This window comes from Haliotis cracherodii, unplaced genomic scaffold, assembly GCF_022045235.1.
Source record: "Haliotis cracherodii isolate W230 unplaced genomic scaffold, xgHalCrac1.p SCAF_5, whole genome shotgun sequence".
NCBI classification, from domain to species: Eukaryota; Metazoa; Mollusca; class Gastropoda; order Lepetellida; family Haliotidae; genus Haliotis; species Haliotis cracherodii.
In genome coordinates, this window is record NW_027266308.1 from 26693582 (window position 1) to 26714315 (window position 20734).

The following is a 20734-nucleotide window of genomic DNA, read 5'->3' on the forward strand; positions in this document are numbered from 1 at the left end:
TCATTTGATTTGTTTGTTTTGTTTGTTGTACGCAGCACTCAGCAATATTCAAGCTATATGACGGCGGTCTGTACATTATAAAGTCTGGATCAGACAATCCAGTGATTGACATCATAAGCTTCGATCCACGCAAATAGGAAAAGATGACATGCATCAACCAAGTCAGCGAGCCTGACCACCCGATCCCGTTAGTCGCCTATTACGGCAAGCAGAGTCGCCTATTACGGCAAGCAGAGTCGCCTTTTACGGCAAGCATGGGTTGCTGAAGACCTATTGGCCAATCGGAACAGAAATCCATTTGCACAAATAACAGATCAGAAAGGAGGGGACTACAACTCATGCTTCTGGACGAATGTCCAATCAATGAGGAGATCAATCCTTTTACATATTGATTTCTCAGTAGACTTCAGATGACATTTGCTTTCATATTTGAAAAATTGTCCTGAAAATTTGAATAAAGATATATATGTTGTCACATGGTTTTTGAAAATAGATCATGAAATGAAGGTTTTTCTTAAGTGTCGTGTGGGATGTTGGTGTTTAAATCCTGACATAACTCAACTTGGTTCTTTTCTGAGATTGTACAAATGTAAGCAACAGCTTTTAGTTTTCGAGAATCCACATAGGATAAAATCCATTTGTCTCAAATACTTGCAGTGAATGTAAAGAGAGTCCTTTATTGATTGTATTAAGGATAATAGCTATCATTGCGACGGGGACTTCACGGTGCATATGCAGATGCATTGAATATATTTCTCTCTTTGCATGATTTATTGAGCTTTGGAAGTGTACCCATGTTTGTGTGAAAGTTTAAACTCGAAATGAAGTTACACCGCGTTATTAAATAGTCCAGCGATATATCGACAAGATATGTATACATGTACATTGTGTTACCACACTGCCACATGCTCCACACTGAACTGATCGTTCTTAACATGATATGGATATATACCGCGTTATTAAATAGTCCAGCGATATATCGACAAGATATGTATACATGTACATTGTGTTACCACACTGCCACATGCTCCACACTGAACTGATCATTCTGAACAAGATATGGATATACACCGCGTTATTAAATAGTCCAGCGATATATCGACAGGATATGTATACATGTTTATGCACCTGGACCCACTTGCACAAAGCGATCTTAGCCTTAAGACTATCGTAAGCCTATGTTAAAGTATGGGAGTTACAATCATCTTTGCGCTAAGATCGCTTTGTGCAAGTGGGCCCAGGTTGTTCACATTATACTCATATGGGACATCAACCCGAATTTTAGCGTGACAAAATAATGTTTCAACTACAACCCAACATATCGCGAAAACATTACTTGAATGCGCTGTGTAATATCTAAAGAAAAACACAAAGATGCAATGACGACAATTGATGTACATGTAAGTTATAATCAGTTTTGTAGGAGTACATGTAATGCACTTCATATTGTTATCAACGTTAACTGTGAGGCTAATGAGGACGCCCTCCATACATGTACATGGCATGTAGTTTTGTACATGTCACACATACATCAACTGTGATATAAGCAGTGTCAAAAGTGGTATTCATCAAACGACTACATAAGTATATGCAAGTACATAAATGTATACAAGTAGATTTGTACAAGACAAGAGACACGATGCAAGTTAATCATAAATCAAATATTCATGTCAATAACAATATTTAATGACTGCATTATTATAGCAGGAATATATTACGTGTATTTATCAAACATTACGTGTACCTGCAATCCATGCGCAGTCTAGCATAATAGTATACATTGTATTTTAGGAGACTATAGCACTTTCAAAGCGAGGCTCTGACCCAATTTCTACCCTCCTGTACCACCGCTTGGACAGGTGAACGGCGCCGTCAATACGAAACGAGTTATTATATGTTGGTCACCATTGGAGTATGCAGTTGCATGTATTTTCCGTTTTGTTCTTCGCAAGTGACGGTCACGAGATACGTATTTTATTCCATCCAAAGAAACCTGAATGGTAGAAAAGTTTTTTTTATAGGCTAAAAACCGATGTTAACGAGTGGCTTCCGACACAGAATTCTGAAAATCCGGATAGTTCTAACTTCTAACCAACGGAACACCGTTTCTACCCGTGAGCAAGCATAGTCCCACATCGAGTATGGTATGTCAACTTTACCTTCTAATCATCAGAAATTTGCTCATTATCGAACGTATGCCAAAAATGATACTTATAATTGTTTTCATGAAGTATTGGAAACGCTCTCAATGAAATTATTTGTTTACCTGAAAAAACATTTTTCAAAAATATTTTCATTAATTATTTTTTTTAATCGGACCTTAAACATGGGTGCGTCAGCGGTTAAGAGTTACGTGCCCTTGATGTTAGATTTACGTTGCAATTCATATTTTACAGGATTCATGTAGGGGACCTAGAACATTATCAATAGAAGAGACTTTTAATATATATGAGGTCTAAATTGTAAGATTTGCGTTTAGCCCAGTCACTGGAATTAAAGTATGATTATCTATAAGTACATTTCATGACCAATATAAAGATAAGCTTCCAAACAGCAAGGATCTGCAAAGCTGATATAAGTAGAACATTAACTGTTAGTAGAGGACCACAGTCATGATGATCTCAATGTCCATATTTCCCACAGCACAGATCTGAAAAAGTATAAGCTTTTAATTAAATTATAAATTTAATGGCTCATTCCTAACCAGACTAGGGAAGTTTCATCCTAATTAAAATTATTTATCTATCACAAAGTGTTATCAACTCACACTGTTTAATTTCCTGTTTTAAAATTAATCACTCGATATAAATGGAAAATCAAATTGACCCTCTTGATTTTTGTAGAATTTCAAGAATTCTTTAGTACTAAGGTGTTGTATTTTTTTCTGTTGGGGAAAGGGGACTTGGTGTTTATTTAGTTTGCAAACTGATTGTTGCTTGTCAAGATGGAATATATTCATTGTAAAAAGATACACAAATGTATATTATAATTAAATCTGTTTATGTCAGTATCATGATTTCCAACGTAAAATAATCATGAGTGATTACATATAGGATGGCTGTATCAAGAAATGTATGTTAAGAAAGTAATCATACATATGACATTAAAATTGTATGACATTATATTTCACATGATATTTGTATCAAATTATTCGCGAATTATTTGCAACTTATTCGCGGATTATTCGCAATTTTACTGCAGAACACGACAACAAACTTTTGCGTTGTTGTGTACTCTAAAAAAGCCGTAGTTCACATTTAAGTGATAATCTAATTTCCATCCTTGGAATAGAACATAGCTTCTGTTACTTGTTCTATCAACGTTGTCTTTGTAAATTTAGGAGGTGTTTTGGAAAGGTAACACAAAGGTACATGTAGTTACAGGAATCAACTTTTTCCAGTTTTGAAATCATGTTTGTAATCATTTTTTTATCAACCAAAGATTAATATTTTAGTTTTGGTAGTATTCATGTTGAGCTTTCAATATATACAATAGCTATGACGTAAGTCTAACATAATTATGTTTTAGCATTTGTGGCTAATATCACTACATCATCTGCGTACAGTAATCCAAATATTGTGATACTATTTTCGATTCGATCAAAGATCATCTGCTTTCAATTGGACACATTTTCATGAAACCTTTACAAGTGGCTCTGAAGTTATTTAAAAATATTGCAAACAAGACAGGCGACAGGCGACAGGCTTTCTCATTTTCTTAATCCGAATTTACATGAATGGAAACTTGTTAAATTACTATTACAGGAAACACATGATTTGATATTCTGGTACATATTATACAATATCTTTTAACTAAAGCATTTATCCATGACAAGCTTATGCCATAAAAACATGACAAAATTATGCAAATTAGATATGCAAATTAGATAACCGGAATTGGGACCTTTTTCGCTGGTGTACGTGAGCAGGTGTTCACAAACAATATGGATACCTTTGATGTTTGATGTTGGAGACAAAGTTTTAATAGATCAAAGGGGGAGTGCTACAGTGATACCAGTGTTGCCAAATGGATTTTTTAAGGTTAACGGCTGATGGTACCAAAATTGAATTTGACTGTGATGAAAGCAGATTATCAAAAATTCCCAGTGACAAACGTTTCGTCATCGAAACACCATCGTCGAACAAGGCGAAGCACACGACGAACACAAAGCCTAAAGATCTCCAAAGAAGATTTGTCGCTGTTGAGGACGGCATGATCGATGGCGTGTCGCCAGACAATCAAATCAAATATTGCAGATAACCAAATTAACCCTGACCAGCACAAGTAAATATCCAACATGTTTTCGCGAAACACTCCATCCCACACTGTGACATCCCAGTTAGTTGATGATATTCCTGTCATGCAGAGCGACCCCTCGCGTTATGTCCAAATCGTCAGTAGACAACACAGTCAGCGGTCTCAAATTATGCATGTTATACTATGTTTGCTGGAAATATTACTGATGGAAACATAACGATTCATCCCGTTAAACATGCCCGCCCGATGCCAGGCAAAAGACGCCGGATTGTCATTGAAAGTAACCGTAACACCGACTAAACTCTGTCCTCTCCTCCCGCGAGACATTCCTTAAGTGAGAGCGCCGTTTGATTCGCAAGCTATATATCAGTGAAATTATACCAGAGATATAATCAAATGACACAGAATCGTTGTTGTTACCATAATCAAAATTTCAATTATTCTGCAAAACTCTGTCCAAATATTTTGTTTCAAATAATCCGAGGAACATTTTTTTTCTTAGCTAGGGAATATGCCATGAAAGAGTTAAGACGTTGTTTACTTTTTGTTTCACAGACACTTCACACGGCAATGGAAAACATGTATCACCACGCACTACGATTTCGACAAGTTACTGATGTTAATTTTAATGCATTTCTTCAAAGGAAAACAATAATTTTATAATTATAAAAAGAATTCATCACTCATGTTTTTTGAATATGGGAAATATAATCCTCGTCCCGTTAACCGATTAACTAAGACTCAGTTGATATTTCCCATATTTAAAAAAACCCACTCGTGATGGATACTCTCTATGTATTAGAGGACCTGATGTTATTATATATTGAGTATAAATATATGTTAAGCTTATACGCATATGACGCAGTTCAATCGAGGTATTGAAGTTAGTGAAAACTATATTACTATTTGAAAGAGGAATTACCTGATACTGACTACTTTGTTTGTGGCGATTTCATCGGTCGCACGGGTGTTGAACTTGATTATATTTACCTTGACGCTGCTGATAACCTCCCCTTAGAAGATACCGTGTATGTTAAAGTTGAAGCTCCACCTTTGTATCCGAATCGTACATACAAAAACAGTGGTTTTAACAATTGCGGTAGAGAACTTCTTGATCTGTGTAAAACATTGATAGATGTAGATACAAATGGATTAAAAGTAAAGCCAAGTTAAATATATTTTAAATATATTTAGAAAATATTAATCCTCAGAACATGATGGATGTTATAACAAACCAAAGACAGCATTCCGTAAACTTTGTAAACAAAAACAACTACAACACAAGAGGGTAGTCATCGATGAACTCCATCAGGCAGCAAGGAACAGTGACTGTACAGAATTTTGGCGTCTTGTAATATTTATCCTCTCAGTCACAGGAACCTAGTATAAGCCCTTCCTCTTGGTTAGATTATTTTAAGGTATTCTTAAATGATTATTGTCTTTGTCAAGACGACATTTTATCAAGTGACTTTACAGAACAAGATGTAATGAATGCAAAAAGAAATCTTTAGAGCAATAAATGCCCTGGGGATGATGATAACTTCTGAATTCTACGGTGGCCCATAAGGGACATGGAGTCTGTTTTTCAATATTTTGATGTTTAACTTACTTTTATCTTAACCTTTTGCAAATTAACACAATCTGCCATACAAATATATGATAAATCATGTATAAAAACATCCGAAAACATAGAAAATGTACTTTTAAGTAGCTTTTGTGTCGCTGAAATGTGAAGTGAAAATGTCAAAAACTGAAATGGAAATGTCAAAAACCAAAACGAAAAGGTCAAAAACTAAAATGAAAATGTCAAAAACACAAAACGAAAATGTCAAAAACTAAAATGAATACACAGACAACTATTTCCACCGCGGTGATAATATTTACACCGAGGTGAAACCTATTTCCACCGCAGTGATAATATTTACACCGCGGTGAAACTATTTCTATAGTTTTCTGTATTTTCATTATAGTTTTTGACATTTTCGTTTTGTGTTTTTCACATTTTCATTTTAGTTTTTGACATTTTCGTTTCGTTTTTCAGCGATTCAATATCTTCTTTACACATGATTTATCACATATTTGTAAGACAAATCGTGTTAATTTGCAAAAGGTTACGATAAATGTAATAGAAATATCAAAATATGGAAAAACAGACTTCATGTCCCTTATGGGCCACCGTAGAATTCTATTAAGCTGCTGAAGATTCCCTGATTCCTGGTGACTACCCAGAATCGTGGAGCACCACAATAATATTACCATTACAGAAGAAAGGTTCTGTCAATGATCCTAATAACGTTCCAGGTATTTCCATTCTCCGTGTTTTGAGTAAAATGTTTACATATATTTTTAACATGACGTTTAGATTTGTTTCTTGATGTACATGGATTGATTGATGACTATCAAAGAGGAATGAAAAAGGTTCACTCGACTATCGATACCACTTTTATCCGATACAAAAGTATGTATGAAAATGTAAAGCTACTGTAACATATAATCATGGTAAGAAACAAAGAAAGAGTTCTTGTGGTGTGAAACAACGCCGAACCTTAAGCCCCGTGCTATTTTCTCTTTTTATTTATGAACTTGCAGCATATATATAATATATATGGTAAATGTGATCAGGGTATATTTATAACAAAACACACATTTAATATTATTGCATTTGTACTTGGTTCTGGTGGCAGATAGTGTTATTAAGCTGACAGTATAGTCATCTTCGGTCAGTGTTGTTCATTCTTCTTACTGAAGGAAATGTTTTACTCTTATTTACTTATGTCCTTATACAAATGCCACTTAGGAACATTTTCAAATTGTTGTTGAATTCCATTATGGAATTTTGTGATGGACGGCTCTTTCAGTGGCACCAATCTGCTTTGTCACAGTCTCCGTGAAGAGCCAAGTACAAAAACAAACATGTATGAAAGGAAAGAATTAAGTTAATGACAATATTGTCGGCACAGAGATATGTACAAAGTTGATCAAACAAAATCCGATATTAATGGTATTGCAGATGTCAATCATAGACAAAGAAGTGGCCATTAGATTGAATTCTGCGTAGCCCCATATCTTGTTACAGCATATGTCTTCGCCGGCGACAATATATGCTAACGTTCACGGCACATATTGTCGGCATTCGTCAGAACAAAACAAATACACTTGGAGATGACGATGTTGTTCATGATGATGGTCATGTTGATTATAATGATCATCATTATTACATTATAGAAAACATGTTTGACTTGATTTTTACCCCACCGACGGGGGGATATATATTCGTCAATATGCCAACTTGTCTGTGGCATCTATCTCGAACGCTATACAATCTAGCTTCACGAAACTCCATACACTTATTGATCACATACAGCACTGGTGCCTGTTGCTATTTGGAGATTTTCCAAAGTTGTATTTTGGAGAGTTCCACGTCAACTTTGAAAATTGACGGACAGTGTCATTTCTAAATGACCATGTATATCTAAAACTATAAAACCCAGCATATCTCTTAAAATTACTTAAAAAAATTATCTGCACTTGTTTTGCTGGTATTGATGCCTTTGAAATATTTAGCGTTTTTATAGTATTACTTTTTTACTATTGCTGGGCGTGATCCAAAACTTATAAAGTGTAGGCCTACATGACAACTTCATAAGCTTATGTTTCAGGTGATGTATACATGCAGGGCATGTATATATGCCTTTGGATTCAGAGATGTATATTCCAAATTTTACTGTTTTTATTTGGAAACATAAGCAAACAATAATATAGAGTAGAATGTAGAAATTAAAATAAAGTGAAACAGTATATATTTCTTCAATCATATGTACAGTAGATGAGGATGTAAAAACAAGAATTCCCCAATATAAATATCTCTCCCCTATATATATTACATCATATATTGTACAGAATAGTTTAATAAACATACTTAGCATAATAGAAGTGGTATTTAAATAAATATCATATAGATAAACATATACAAAAGTACACACACATTACAAAGTTTTACAGATAAATATATACCATAACAGCAATCAAAATATATCTAACTGGTTTTATAACTAGTGTACGAGGGCTGGTCAGAAAGTTCTAAGCTTAACAAACAAAACCAATAATTGTGAAAATGTTTGAAATTGTATTTTGCAACATAATCTCCCTGCTTTCCACTTCACTTCTCATATCAATAGTGAAGTTTTTTCCCTCCATACTCGCCAGCACACAAAGTCAGCGATCTAACCCTTCTGGGAGCAGTGCCAACTTGTCAGAGGGGTCCACAAATTACAGTACGTGATCTTCACTACCAGTCGTTTTAGTGGTATCAGAGGTATGCTCCAACACTACCCATTTCATAAGACAAAACAATTGTGGTTTCTGGTCGCAGAATAATATGATAAGTTCAATTTGTATTTCAAAATAAAACAGTTTTGAGATCATATCCATTCTTTTAGAAGTAACAATTTCATCTAATTACTGTAATCTGAAGGCCAATGAAAGTATAATGTACAGCTTCTTCCATAATGGTGTCCGCCTTAACAATATCCTGAGTCATTTAAAAATCAGTCATATCTATCTGCTTTCAAATCACTGCATCCCCGGCATATATCGTCGCCGTTTTCACATTGCTGGTTCTTTATGCATCTGAACTGAATTTTTGAAGATTAGTGAAATAAAACACGAATATAAAGATAGCATTTACCACATGGTCACGTCCTTACAAGTAACATTCTCAAATTTGAAGGGCGCCTGTCTGATCTACGAGGGTATACGAAGATTATTAAGAGGGAACGCGAGTGTATAGAGAGGGAACGGTACAGATAATTTATTTCATCCATGAACTTCTGTTCTTATGTCCACTGTGTGGGTTAGGTATTTTGAGAAAAAAAGATTATTTAGTAATTTGAAGGAAATTGTAATAAAATAATGATAATTTTATGTCCATCTAATGCATTTAAGCTCTATATCTGAGTGGTATTTAGGATGAAATATACATTCTGTCCATCACTAACCCCTCAATTTACAATAAGAAGATACGTTTGACTTAAACAGGTGTCTGACAGAGAAAATGAGATTCAAAAGTAGAACATGTGTAGGAGCTGTATTTCATCCCTTTGAAAAAGGACGTATATCCGCAACTTTGTCCCGCTTTGGGATATCCACTAGTCCATATGTCGTTGTTGTCCATGATGGCGCCGTTAGTCCAGTAGAATTGCCCGTCAGTGCTACTGCGGGTGATACCTATCCATAGCGAATTTGCAATGGACTTTCCTGAACTTTTCCTGTCTTTAAAGAAAGAGAAAGAGCAATTTCACTCTCTAATGAACCCCTGTAGTTTATATTGATCAAGGCATAATGTAAATGAAAATGATGGCAAGATGTGACAACCAGCCACGTTAACATAGACCTATGACAGCTCAAATCATTCACAAAATAAGAAGTGAGTGAATGAGTTTGGTTTAACGCCACTTAAAACTCTATTTCAGGTGTCTAACGGCGTGCCAACTTGATGTGGGAGGAAAGGCAGAAGGGTCGTAGTGTGGTACTGACATAGCGAGACACACAATCAAACCCACGATCATAGGTCTCTAAGGAATGACGCCTTTTCAACCATTCATCGACCTCGATCGACCATTTTTTAATAAAAAGACTAGAAAATTTATAAACTTTCAATTTTAGTAGTAACCATTTGAAGTTGAATGAAACAAACAAATTAAATCCGTTAATCAGGTACAGTAAGGTACGCTAAAGCTCTCGGATATCAATACATGGAAACCTACCACATACAGTATAGCAAGCTACACGCTAGCCTACTCGAATAATACAATTTCTGACAAAACAGTACCATTCCTGTATACTCACCATTTAGGAACATCTTCACTGCGTCGAACCTTTCCTGTGTGTCCAGTGATGCCATATCGCCTCCATTCTGTATGCATGTTGTGCGTGCGTCATTCCAATTTTTGTAAGAGACAAAGTATGTGTACGTGACTGGTCCCGTAACCGGAGCTGCCGTAGTTGTAGTGGTGGTGGTGGTTGTGGTGGTAGGCGTTGTAGTTGTAGTGGTTGTGGTTGTGGTGGTAGGCGTTGTAGTTGTAGTGGTGGTGGTTGTGGTGGTAGGCGTTGTAGTTGTAGTGGTGGTGGTTGTAGTGGTAGGTGTTGTAGTTGTGGTTGTGGTGGTAGGCGTTGTAGTTGTAGTGGTGGTGGTTGTGGTGGTAGGCGTTGTAGTTGTGGTGGTAGGTGTTGTAGTTGTAGAAATGGGAAGTGTTGTAGTTTTGGTGGCTGTTGTTGTTGCGATAGATGTTGGAGTTGTAGTTGTGGTGGTTGTGGTGGTAGGTGTTTTAGTTGTAGTTGTTGTGGTTGTAGTAGTGGGAAGTGTTGTAGTTTTGGTGGCTGTTGTTCTTGCAGCAGTTGTTGTAGCAGCAGTTGTTGGGGCAGCAGTTATGGTTGGAGTTGTTTGAACTAAACAGAAATGTTATTATTATATAATACTTCAGTGTAAAGACTGAGTTTTCCGAAGTGAAGAAAAGTGATAATTCCATTGTAGTGAACATAACACTTGATATTTGATGGAGCTATTGTCATACAAAAGTTACCTATCCTTAAATTGTCTCCCTTTGTCGTAAGTCGTAAGTGACATGTCAGCCACAAATTGTTGACGTTCTTTTTACGTTAAGTCCACATTAAGAATGCAAAATAATGACCGACGGTCGTTTTTTCGAGTTAAAATCATTTCTTGCCGTTTGTTATTCTCTCGAAGATGTTTCTTTAGAAACTGCATATTTCTCATTTCACTCGTCAATCGAGACTGTTCGTTTCGCAAAGGGCCATTTGTTACTTGACCAGCGTATATTCTTTCGCTTCCAACAGATAGCGGTCTCCTAGTTTTCAAGAATATTTTTTTGTAAAAGTTGATTTTATATATAATCATACCTAAATGAATGTTACAGAATTTTCGCGACACTAAATATTTTTTGATACTTTTGTATATATATTTAAGAAATTGCAAATATGAAAGTACTTTTTAAGTAGCAAATACAAGGGTTAGTGAACCGTCCCTGTGTTAGGTAGGTAGAATTTACGTTTCAAGGTTTTACATTTGTGATGAAATGATTTATTTTTCTGGTAGACAACTACAAAAAAGTGATATTCCATCTCGACACATGAAATATCCTCTATATATTAGAGTTAGAGGTGTGTAAAAGAAAAGTATATATCCTTTTCAAGAACTCCACTGCATTCACGGTTTTTCGTTTACTAGAATTCTGTCATACATGAGCAATTGAATACAATTAGGAGATAAACATAGTGTGTTTTTAATGTAGAGCTAGATTAAACCGAGGTTTGTCCTTAACCTGCATGAGACATATATTTCTACTCTACAACCACAAAGATAGTAAACATCATTTGTTAATACCCACTGTCCTAGGAGACTAAACGTAAAACGACAGAGAATCAATATTAAATAATGATAAAACCAGGTTTTCGCGAAAAAGTTAGCGAATCCTACTCAATCGATGGTACCCAACATAAACACATACAAAGACAAGTGAGTTGGTCACCTGGATAAACACAGGGACATATGGCATAAGTACAAATAACATCGGATATATTTTTTTGTTACTGTTGCGTCAATTTGGAAATGTCCCTGTCGTGTCTTCCAAAAACCATTTTGAAAGCTTTAATGAACAAGAGTCGGATGATCCTCTTTGAAATCTTGATTGAAAGAGCGTGCTCGGTTGTTCCTCTAAATATTGTGAAATGTGGACAAAGTTTATGTTTCACTGGTCTCTTTTATTTCTAGATCAGGTGGGTATATCAGTGGAAGGGTTTTGGCTCAATAGCTATATTGAACGGTATAAGATAATCAACATATCTGTAGCGTCAGTTAAACATCTTGGCAAACGTCCCTGGCGGCCAATCCGAGCAGATAGTCTGGCCCATATGCAAAGAGACACAAATCAGCAAGGAGTGGAACACAACTGTTGCCCATGGTGTTGCCTACTCTTTTCCTAAATGTCCAGTCCGCAGATTTTAAATAGTATTTCACAACTTGGTTGTAAGTAAACTTCAGATGCGATTTCCTTTCATTTTTGACAAATTGTCCTGAACAATTGAGAACAGAGGTAAACCTATATCTATTGTTTCCACGTTTAGTGACAAATGCCCCATAGACCAAGGATTTTTTTCCCTTAATGCTGTCAATGCTACTGTCGAACCCAAACAAAATCCGAATAGTATGGACACCTCGGAAATGAGGGCTTTTAAAGTTGTAAAATTATATTTAACTTGTGAGAGGGTTTGACGTTGGTCTATCAAAGAAAAATCCTTATGAATTTGTTAAAAAAAATTATGACACTTAAAATTTCATGCACAAAATCAAAGATTATTCAAGGAAAGACAAATGTGTTGTTTTTTTTGTTAATGATAATGATAAGGACCTATACTGACTGGATATTCAGAAACCCATCAAATGATCAAGGATGTCAGATCCAAAGCTGGTGATGATCTGCATTTATTTTGATCACATTGACCGATAGACGAAAATCTGTTGATCACAATGGTTCATGTTCCTTCAGGGGAGATGCATGAGCGTCACTGTCACACACCTGAGCATACTGCAACAAACTTGGAAAGTCCTGCCAGACTAATTACACATTATTTCATTGGTGTGAACCCTGAAAAAGTACATAAGGTAGGATATTTCCATGTTCCTTTCTCCAACAGAACAGAACTGCAAGAATTGTCAATGTATGTATATGTGCCCTATTCCTTTTTCAAAAGATAATATTTTCTTATAAATATATGGCTAACTCACCAGCTTAAGTGCCACCCTTGGTCTTGTGATTAAACAAACAATTATCTCATGTACTGTTACAAGAAATTAATGTACCGTATTCATATGAAAATTATATTTAATAATTGTTTTGTTTTGAAACAAATCCCTTCATACACAATACTAATTCCCACATGACTTGTGTGTGTATGTGTTCATAAGAATCTTATCTATTTTTTTACTTTTTATGGAACACTAAACATAGATAATGACATCAAATAGTTACTTGTTCACATAAGTGATGTTCAGGTAAAAAATAATAATTGTTGAATATAATACGTTTAAATTAAAGACAATAATTGATATTTGATCAGTTACACTGTGCTGATTCATTGACAAAGATTTAGTGTCCATACTCATAATCATTGTGGAATAAAATAGCTACTAAATATAGAAATATAACTTAATATCAATACGCAATCATTGCGGTCTCAAGATTGATGGAATAAATTTTAAAATGCTCCGTGAAATTGTTCTAGAATCGATAAATATATTATAAAGGGGAAATCTTTTAAAAAACCCATCCCACTTTTAATTAGAAACTAACACTACATATATGTATGTAGTATTTTTGTTGATATATACAACACGCACGTCCTTATATCCTATCATATTCTCCATCGCATTAATGCTATTTTGAAACGCGTTTTGTCACGCCTATTTTCGCGCACCTGTTGTGGAGGGTGATCATTGCAGATCGACGATATCTATAGACGTTTGTTTGTTTGTTTGTTGTTTAACGCCGCACTCAGCAATATTCCGACTATATGACGGCGGTCTGTGAATAATCGAGTTTGGACCAGACAATCCAGTGATTGACATCATGACATCATCCCGTTAGTCGCCTCTTACGACAGGCATAGTCGTCTTTTTTAAGGGAATGCATGGGTTGCTGAAGACCTATTCTATCCCGGATCTTCACGGGTCATATTGCATGGGACACAATTATTATAGTGAAAACAAAATCATCAGCGTGTACATCACAGATTCATGAATCATATCCGTTTATATTCAACGTAACATCGAATGGGGATGCTTATATATCAGCAAAAGTTCAAATAAAAGATACCGAGACACTTGCATGTAGCGTGTTGATTCTTTGTCTACCGTTTCCGGGTCACGGGAGCATGCAAGGTCAAACGGATTAAAAAATACGCCAATTATAACTCCATAATCACTTTGTTATTCATACTAGTGGTGATTTCTGATAATATGTGGTGATTTGTATTTGTTCTGTATGTAACAGGCGAGCAATTTCAAAATGAGCTGTAATTGTTTTGTAACGAAAGATTATCAGCAGACTATCCCCTGTCAGTGACATCACACCCGGTGACCTTTGCATTTACTGAAATATTGCTGTTAGAATTCAGGGTCTTTATTTTCGTTTTTCTCTCGTCAAATTAAACGGAAATTGACAATTGAAACATTCTTGGATTGAGAAGATCGTAAACTTTGTTGATATTAAAATAGCAAAAAGTTATGCCGAAGTCGGGGGGAACGCGCCATTTTTTTTATGTTCGAACGTCTGTTAGCATCATGACACGGTATTTGTGTTTTCGTATATCATAAATATTGAACCAAAAGACTTGGAATTAGGATAGGTGAATATTCATGGGTCATTATTTGTTTCCTGCAAATTTTATAACGTGATACGTTAGATTAACCCGAATGTTCGTATTTCTGCAACTGAAAGATGATTTCGAAAATTGAAGTTTTTTTTCTTTTTCACGTTTGGATAATACATTTTCTGAAATGGTTCATAATTTACCATCGCGCTTTTATTTACCAATAAAAAAACATCGAATTTATACTCAATTAAAATTAAGATATCGGAGATATGATAATTGAAATAATTTTGCACACATTTAGAAAGTATTAATTCTTACACCTTCAATAACGTAATGCAGGCAAGTTCCCGAAAATTTACAAATTTTGTGTTCGCTTTGGTCTTAACCTTGGTATGAATGAAACAACAGGAATTGTTTACTTGGTAATGTGTAGTAATCTATCAGGAATAAATGTGCAAGATATTTCTTCAATTGGCCCTTTAATGAAGCACTGACTGATAGAATTTGTCAACCCTCTTTACAGTGCCTTAAACTAAAACAATTCAGTATGCTAAATCTTAAGAATGAAGTTGTTTCATTTTAATGTTCTTGAGTTATAGGACCCAACATATTTGTTTGGCTGTTCCTTCAAAGGAATGACTCAAACGGGACTACTTAAATGGGATGTTTTTTTAAATACAACATCTGTCCTCGAAAATGTTTGAAATATATTTTTGGCCTCACAGTTTCTATCCCCAGCCGGGCCAGAATGGCCGAAGGGGGATTATGTCGTGGCGCATTCCGTCCGTCCGTCTGTCCGTCCCACAGAGGGTACTAAACTTGTGAAATCAACTCCTCCTACAGTTTCCAGAGAATATCCCTGAAACTCTACACACAAGATGTCGCCATGTTGATGATACGCATATCGCAGTCCCGTTTCATTTCGACTAATTTTGACAGAGTTACTGCCCCTGTTTTACGGAGCTTCATAAAATCTACTCCTCCTCCAGTTTCCAGAAAATATCCCTGACGCTCTACACACAAGATGTCGACATGTTGATGATACGCATATCGCAGAAAATATAAACTCCGTCTCGTTAAAAAAAATTCATGCGGGGGATGTTGTGCTCTCCGAGCACTTTTGTTGTATTTGGAGGAAGAATGTACACAGCCCGAGCCGTACAACGGAATCTGCTTAGGGCAGGGATTTCTTATGATTATGGAAAGTATTTTTTGCCGTGCTGATTGAAGAAGCGTACTCAAACGTGTCTGAAACAAATTTCCAAGCCCCAAATAGTATCAAATGGTAGCCTCTTAAAGATTTGTTTTGCCATGATGACAAGGAGGTATGCACGTGTATATCTATGGAAACGTTTAATGATAAAATATGTTTGCGATTTGCTACATGCACTATGATCTCCATGTCGGAGACACGGTAGACTATTTTTTCTCTTTAACCACACTTACTGGCATGTGCTGACGAACTTGTATTAGTAAGTATTTAAGTTAGTTTTAATGTGTATCATGTAACCTGGAGCTTTTCTTATTAGAGAAGGGGTAGTGGGGTAGCCGAGTGGTTAAAGCCTTCGCTCATCCCGCCGAAGACCCATGTTCGATTCCCCACATGGGTGTAATGTGTGAACCCCATTTCTGGTGTACCCCGCCGTGATATTGTTGGAATATTGCTACAAGCGGCGTAAAAACATACACACACATATTAGCGATCATCTATTAAATGTTCATGATACCATGTGGTTATGATAAAGAATGAAATTGGGACATTCAACCGAATAAGTTTTCTTTCAAACCGTTTTGAACTTTACACATTCCCGTCAATTATTTCAGTAGATGTGTGCACACCGACACATGGACGCAAACAGCCGCGGGCATTTCACCAGGGTCTTGTGTGTATCACAATAACTCAAGACCCACAAGACATCTTGCCTCAGTCCCAGTAGAGTATCCGGATGTATGGTCACCATGTCAATAATGCCTAACTTAAATATGCAAAGGTATTGATCGTCTTCACCAAATGTCTCGATGTTACTGACTCGTAGATGGTTGATTGTAAGTGGTGAACGGTATGTCGTGTTGTAGGTAGTTACGTACATTGTTGGTTGTAGGTGGTGAATGGTATGGTGTATTTGAGATATTTGTTCATTTGTTTGTGGTTTAACGCCGCACTCACCAATGTTTGAGCTATATGACGGCAGTCTTTTAATAATCGAGTCTTGACCAGGTGGTGAACGGCATGGTGCAGATCAACATAAATACGGCAGGGTAAAGTGACCCCGAGCCGACCTGTCTTAGTTCTAACCCCTAAAACCCAGTGCCATTTATAATACACCTTTATGTTTTCTTCCCAACTCAAAGACGTTACCTTGAACACATAACACCGGAATTATGATGGTAACAAATCTTGTCCCTTTATTTATACTTTCAAGACTGAATAAATTCATTTCAGCGAAATCGCGTGTGGCCTTATCGGCAGATCATACCAACTCGCCAAAATATTTACCTGATGACCAGGTAAACGGTATTGTCGCCTGAAACGAACCTTAGTCGTCAGAAAATGGATGTCCATATATCCATAAGTAGTAAATATATATATGTAGTCTCTATTTTCCCTATTTAAGAAACAAACTACTCTTGGTCGTTGTTTATGGTACAATACAACACAGCAGGGAGAATAAAATCCTGACAAAATCCTGAATATTTTCACGCTTCCTCACTTCCTTTGCACGAGGAACTTCTTGGATTTAAAAAAAGTATCATTTAAGGATTGACTTTGTATTTTGTTCGATTCATTGAGGTATGAAACTTCATAGGACCTGTCAATCAAGGCAAGAGACGAGAAGCACAGCAACAGACTAACGAACCGAAACAAATATAAGTTCGGGAGAAGGCGGCTTTTTCAAATGACATGGTCAGTTACCGCCAGATTCAAACATTAGTTCCATGAGAACGGGAAGACACAGATGGATATGTGCGGGTTAGAAATGAAACCTGAAGACATGAAATATAAGTCTGTCATATTGGGATTCCCTGACATTACGCAGTAATAAAAGTAGTCCGCTTCGGTTGGCGTGCCTTATTTTTTTACATTCATTGGGAAATGAACACATTCCGGCGCAGTGGTGACTTAGCTGGTCGCATGGAACTCTGGGTAGGAGAGTGGGAAATGAATGCAATCACTTCAGCTAATCAGAATGCAGGAATTACAATGAACACAACGAAAATTTAATTATTTGAAAATGATTCGGCTTCAGGGTCTTTTGATACCAGTTCCTCTGCCGACATGAATCCCACACAAGAAAACCTTCATTGTCTATAATGTCCGGCCCTGTGTCTATCGGTAAGCAGTTAGTTAAATTACATGACGTCATCACAGGTTTGAAGACGTGACGTCATCTAAAGCATGACGTCATATATCAGTTCAACTGATTGTTTTAGCTCGGATAAGACATCATTGCAAACATGACGTCATGCAACAATGAGAATCTGTCACTGATCTGAGAAGACGCCACGGATTTGGGTGCCGCCTTAGGTGTACATTTATTTTACAGATGCCATACTCAAGCTCCTCACAACGATAGTCCGTTCACGGAGCTCTCTATACTATCGCTGCCACCAGTCAAAACTCCTCACTGTGATAGGTGGCCACAACCATGTTTGGCCTTCACTCTATGAAGGTTCATATTCCAAAGAACTCACACAAAGTGAAAGTCAATTATTTTGATGTTTTTATCACAATTTCTTACCTCAAAAGATGTAGGCCAAGATCTAAACATAATTTTATTTAGGACGTGTGACTTCATCTTTACATACAACAACCAGCTATGTTGCGGAATAAATTAGATCCTCAAAAAGAAAGGTGACATGAGCGTATGGATACACAACTTGCTCTTCAGAAACATCTTATGCAACACAAGTGTTCAAATAATATCACCATTAGATGAGAAAGTCTGAGAAGAACGACCTCAGTAAGTCAGTCACAATGACAGCGCGTCGTAATACAGTTACATCAAGTACAAGACGTCAAAATGGCCGACACGATAAACGTGACGGGAGAGATTTCCAAAGATGTTAATGAACCTGTGGCGGTTACATGTGTTAGGCATCATTGATCAACTGGCCGATCTTTGAAAGGTGATTAAAGATGCGTGAAACCGACAATAAGGTAAACTAATAGTGTGCTGGAGACGGTCGCTGTCAGCCTAGATACGAATCGAGTCGATACTGACGATAGTTTAGATGAGCATTTCTTCCTTTGTCATTAGGAGAGACCGTAGCGAGGATATTCGTGAACAATCATGCAGTCAAACCCTCAGACGTTTCTCAATGTACATTGTATATTGAAACGCTGAGACCAAGACTAAAGGTTCTAAATAATCAGAAAGAACGCTCATGTATGTTTTCGTGCTTGGGAATTACAAGGGGTTTCCCCAGGAATGTGGAAGTAGTCTGTCAGTGTTTACGTCATTAAAGAACACGGTCTCGTGTAAAACGTATGAACGTCAAATTGTGTCGTTCATACACTTATGAGAACGTCAACTGCGCGGCCATGTGACCGACCTCTCGTCCAATGGAAAAGCCGGATATCGTGTAAACGTCAAATTAAAAAAATATAAACAAGTGACGACGCCGAATAACTTACCCCTGCTATATTACTTGTTTTGTTTGTCTATTTGAATTTCTATTTCATTAAATCTATCATATCATTGATATAGTAAGAATGTAATGGAGAAGTTGGTTGATTTCCCGTTAATTCGCATTCATGAACCAATCTGATTATCTAAACAACAAAGTAAATTCATCTGGAAAAAAAATGTCCGTCGTAAATCTTTTAAAAATGAACTATGATGACATTCCCAAAGACACAAACAAATGTATGAACGTTACTACGTTTGCGGTTAGAGAGCAAATTTCAAGATTCTTGTAATGGCCGCGCCCACACTGGTGGCAGCGATGTTACCGAGAGTGTATCGAAGGTGTCACGCGCTGGGAAGGAACTTGATGCCATACTATGACTCGTTGAGTACTTGCTGTTGTTTGACAATTGTATGTCAACATACTGTTTTCGCGATCAAAATAGCAATCCTCTAACGGTGACCTGTCAAACTTTTCCATACGTTTTTCGGCAATATTCCCAGTCATGCGCTTATTGTTATTTTTAATATTAGAATATATTATCTGGTAAAATACTAGTTTCATGAACATGAATTTAAAACAAAATGATACTGATCACATTTAAAAAAATAAATACTTTTAAATTATTTTTGATTGACCCAGTATTGTTTACGTAAAATATGATCTAAATACCAAATCAATTTTAAGAACAATTTAGGTATTATGGTAATACTTACCGGTTGGTGTTATATTTTCAAAGTAGATCGTGTCCGCTTCTGTCGTCGCCAACAACGTTGTTGTGAAAACCGTAGAGTGGCCGGTGCAGTCAGCAGAGGCTTTGTTAAAAAACACAGACTTGCAGTTCAGATCCCCCAAACAGGCAATAATGCAAGTGGATAAACGCCCAGAGCTTTTCCTCGACCAAAGAGCGGAGACCTTCACAACATAACCGTTGAAACCTTCCAGTCTCGTGAAAAAAACATTTCGTATGCCCCCACTTGTTAGAACATGCCGAATTAAAATGATAAAAGTGAAGATAACCGGACAATATCTTTTGACGTCCATCTCCACCAGAGAACAGTGTACAGGAGGATGAAAAGGCGTCAATGAATTTGTTCGTTATCTTAAACAATACATATCCACGACGGTTGCTTTGTTCACTCGAAATGCTCCAGAGCTTCGATTGAGATGACGGTCTCCTGGTCTATCTTGTTAGCATGGAATCACCACGACGGTCGTCCCTATTGTCTGAACATGATAACTATTTTTAATGCTAGAATAAGTCGCTTGGGGGACATGGAGACATTGCCACCTTTATTCTCTCCAGATCTATGGTCACGCGGCAATGCTCAGTCGCCGTTTGGCTGGCTCCCTGTGTGACAATGTATTGCTTTTGGAAGCCGAGTTTGTTGTTTTCAGTATTGGCTTGGATTTTCCACAATCACCAGTAGCTATAGTGATACGTCCCCATAGTCCCATT

General features: G+C 36.7%; 1 protein-coding gene across 1 annotated transcript; it reads right to left on the reverse strand.

The window, feature by feature from the left end:
- Positions 1-9262: 9262 nt before the first annotated feature.
- Positions 9263-20319, reverse strand: LOC139443483 (uncharacterized). Its single transcript, XM_071224466.1, has 3 exons — positions 19998-20319; positions 10105-10386; positions 9263-9528 (listed from the first exon to the last, which is right to left on the reverse strand). Exons 1-3 carry the CDS (start codon positions 20317-20319, stop codon positions 9287-9289), a joined length of 846 nt encoding a protein of 281 aa, XP_071080567.1. The 3' UTR covers positions 9263-9286.
- Positions 20320-20734: the final 415 nt, after the last annotated feature.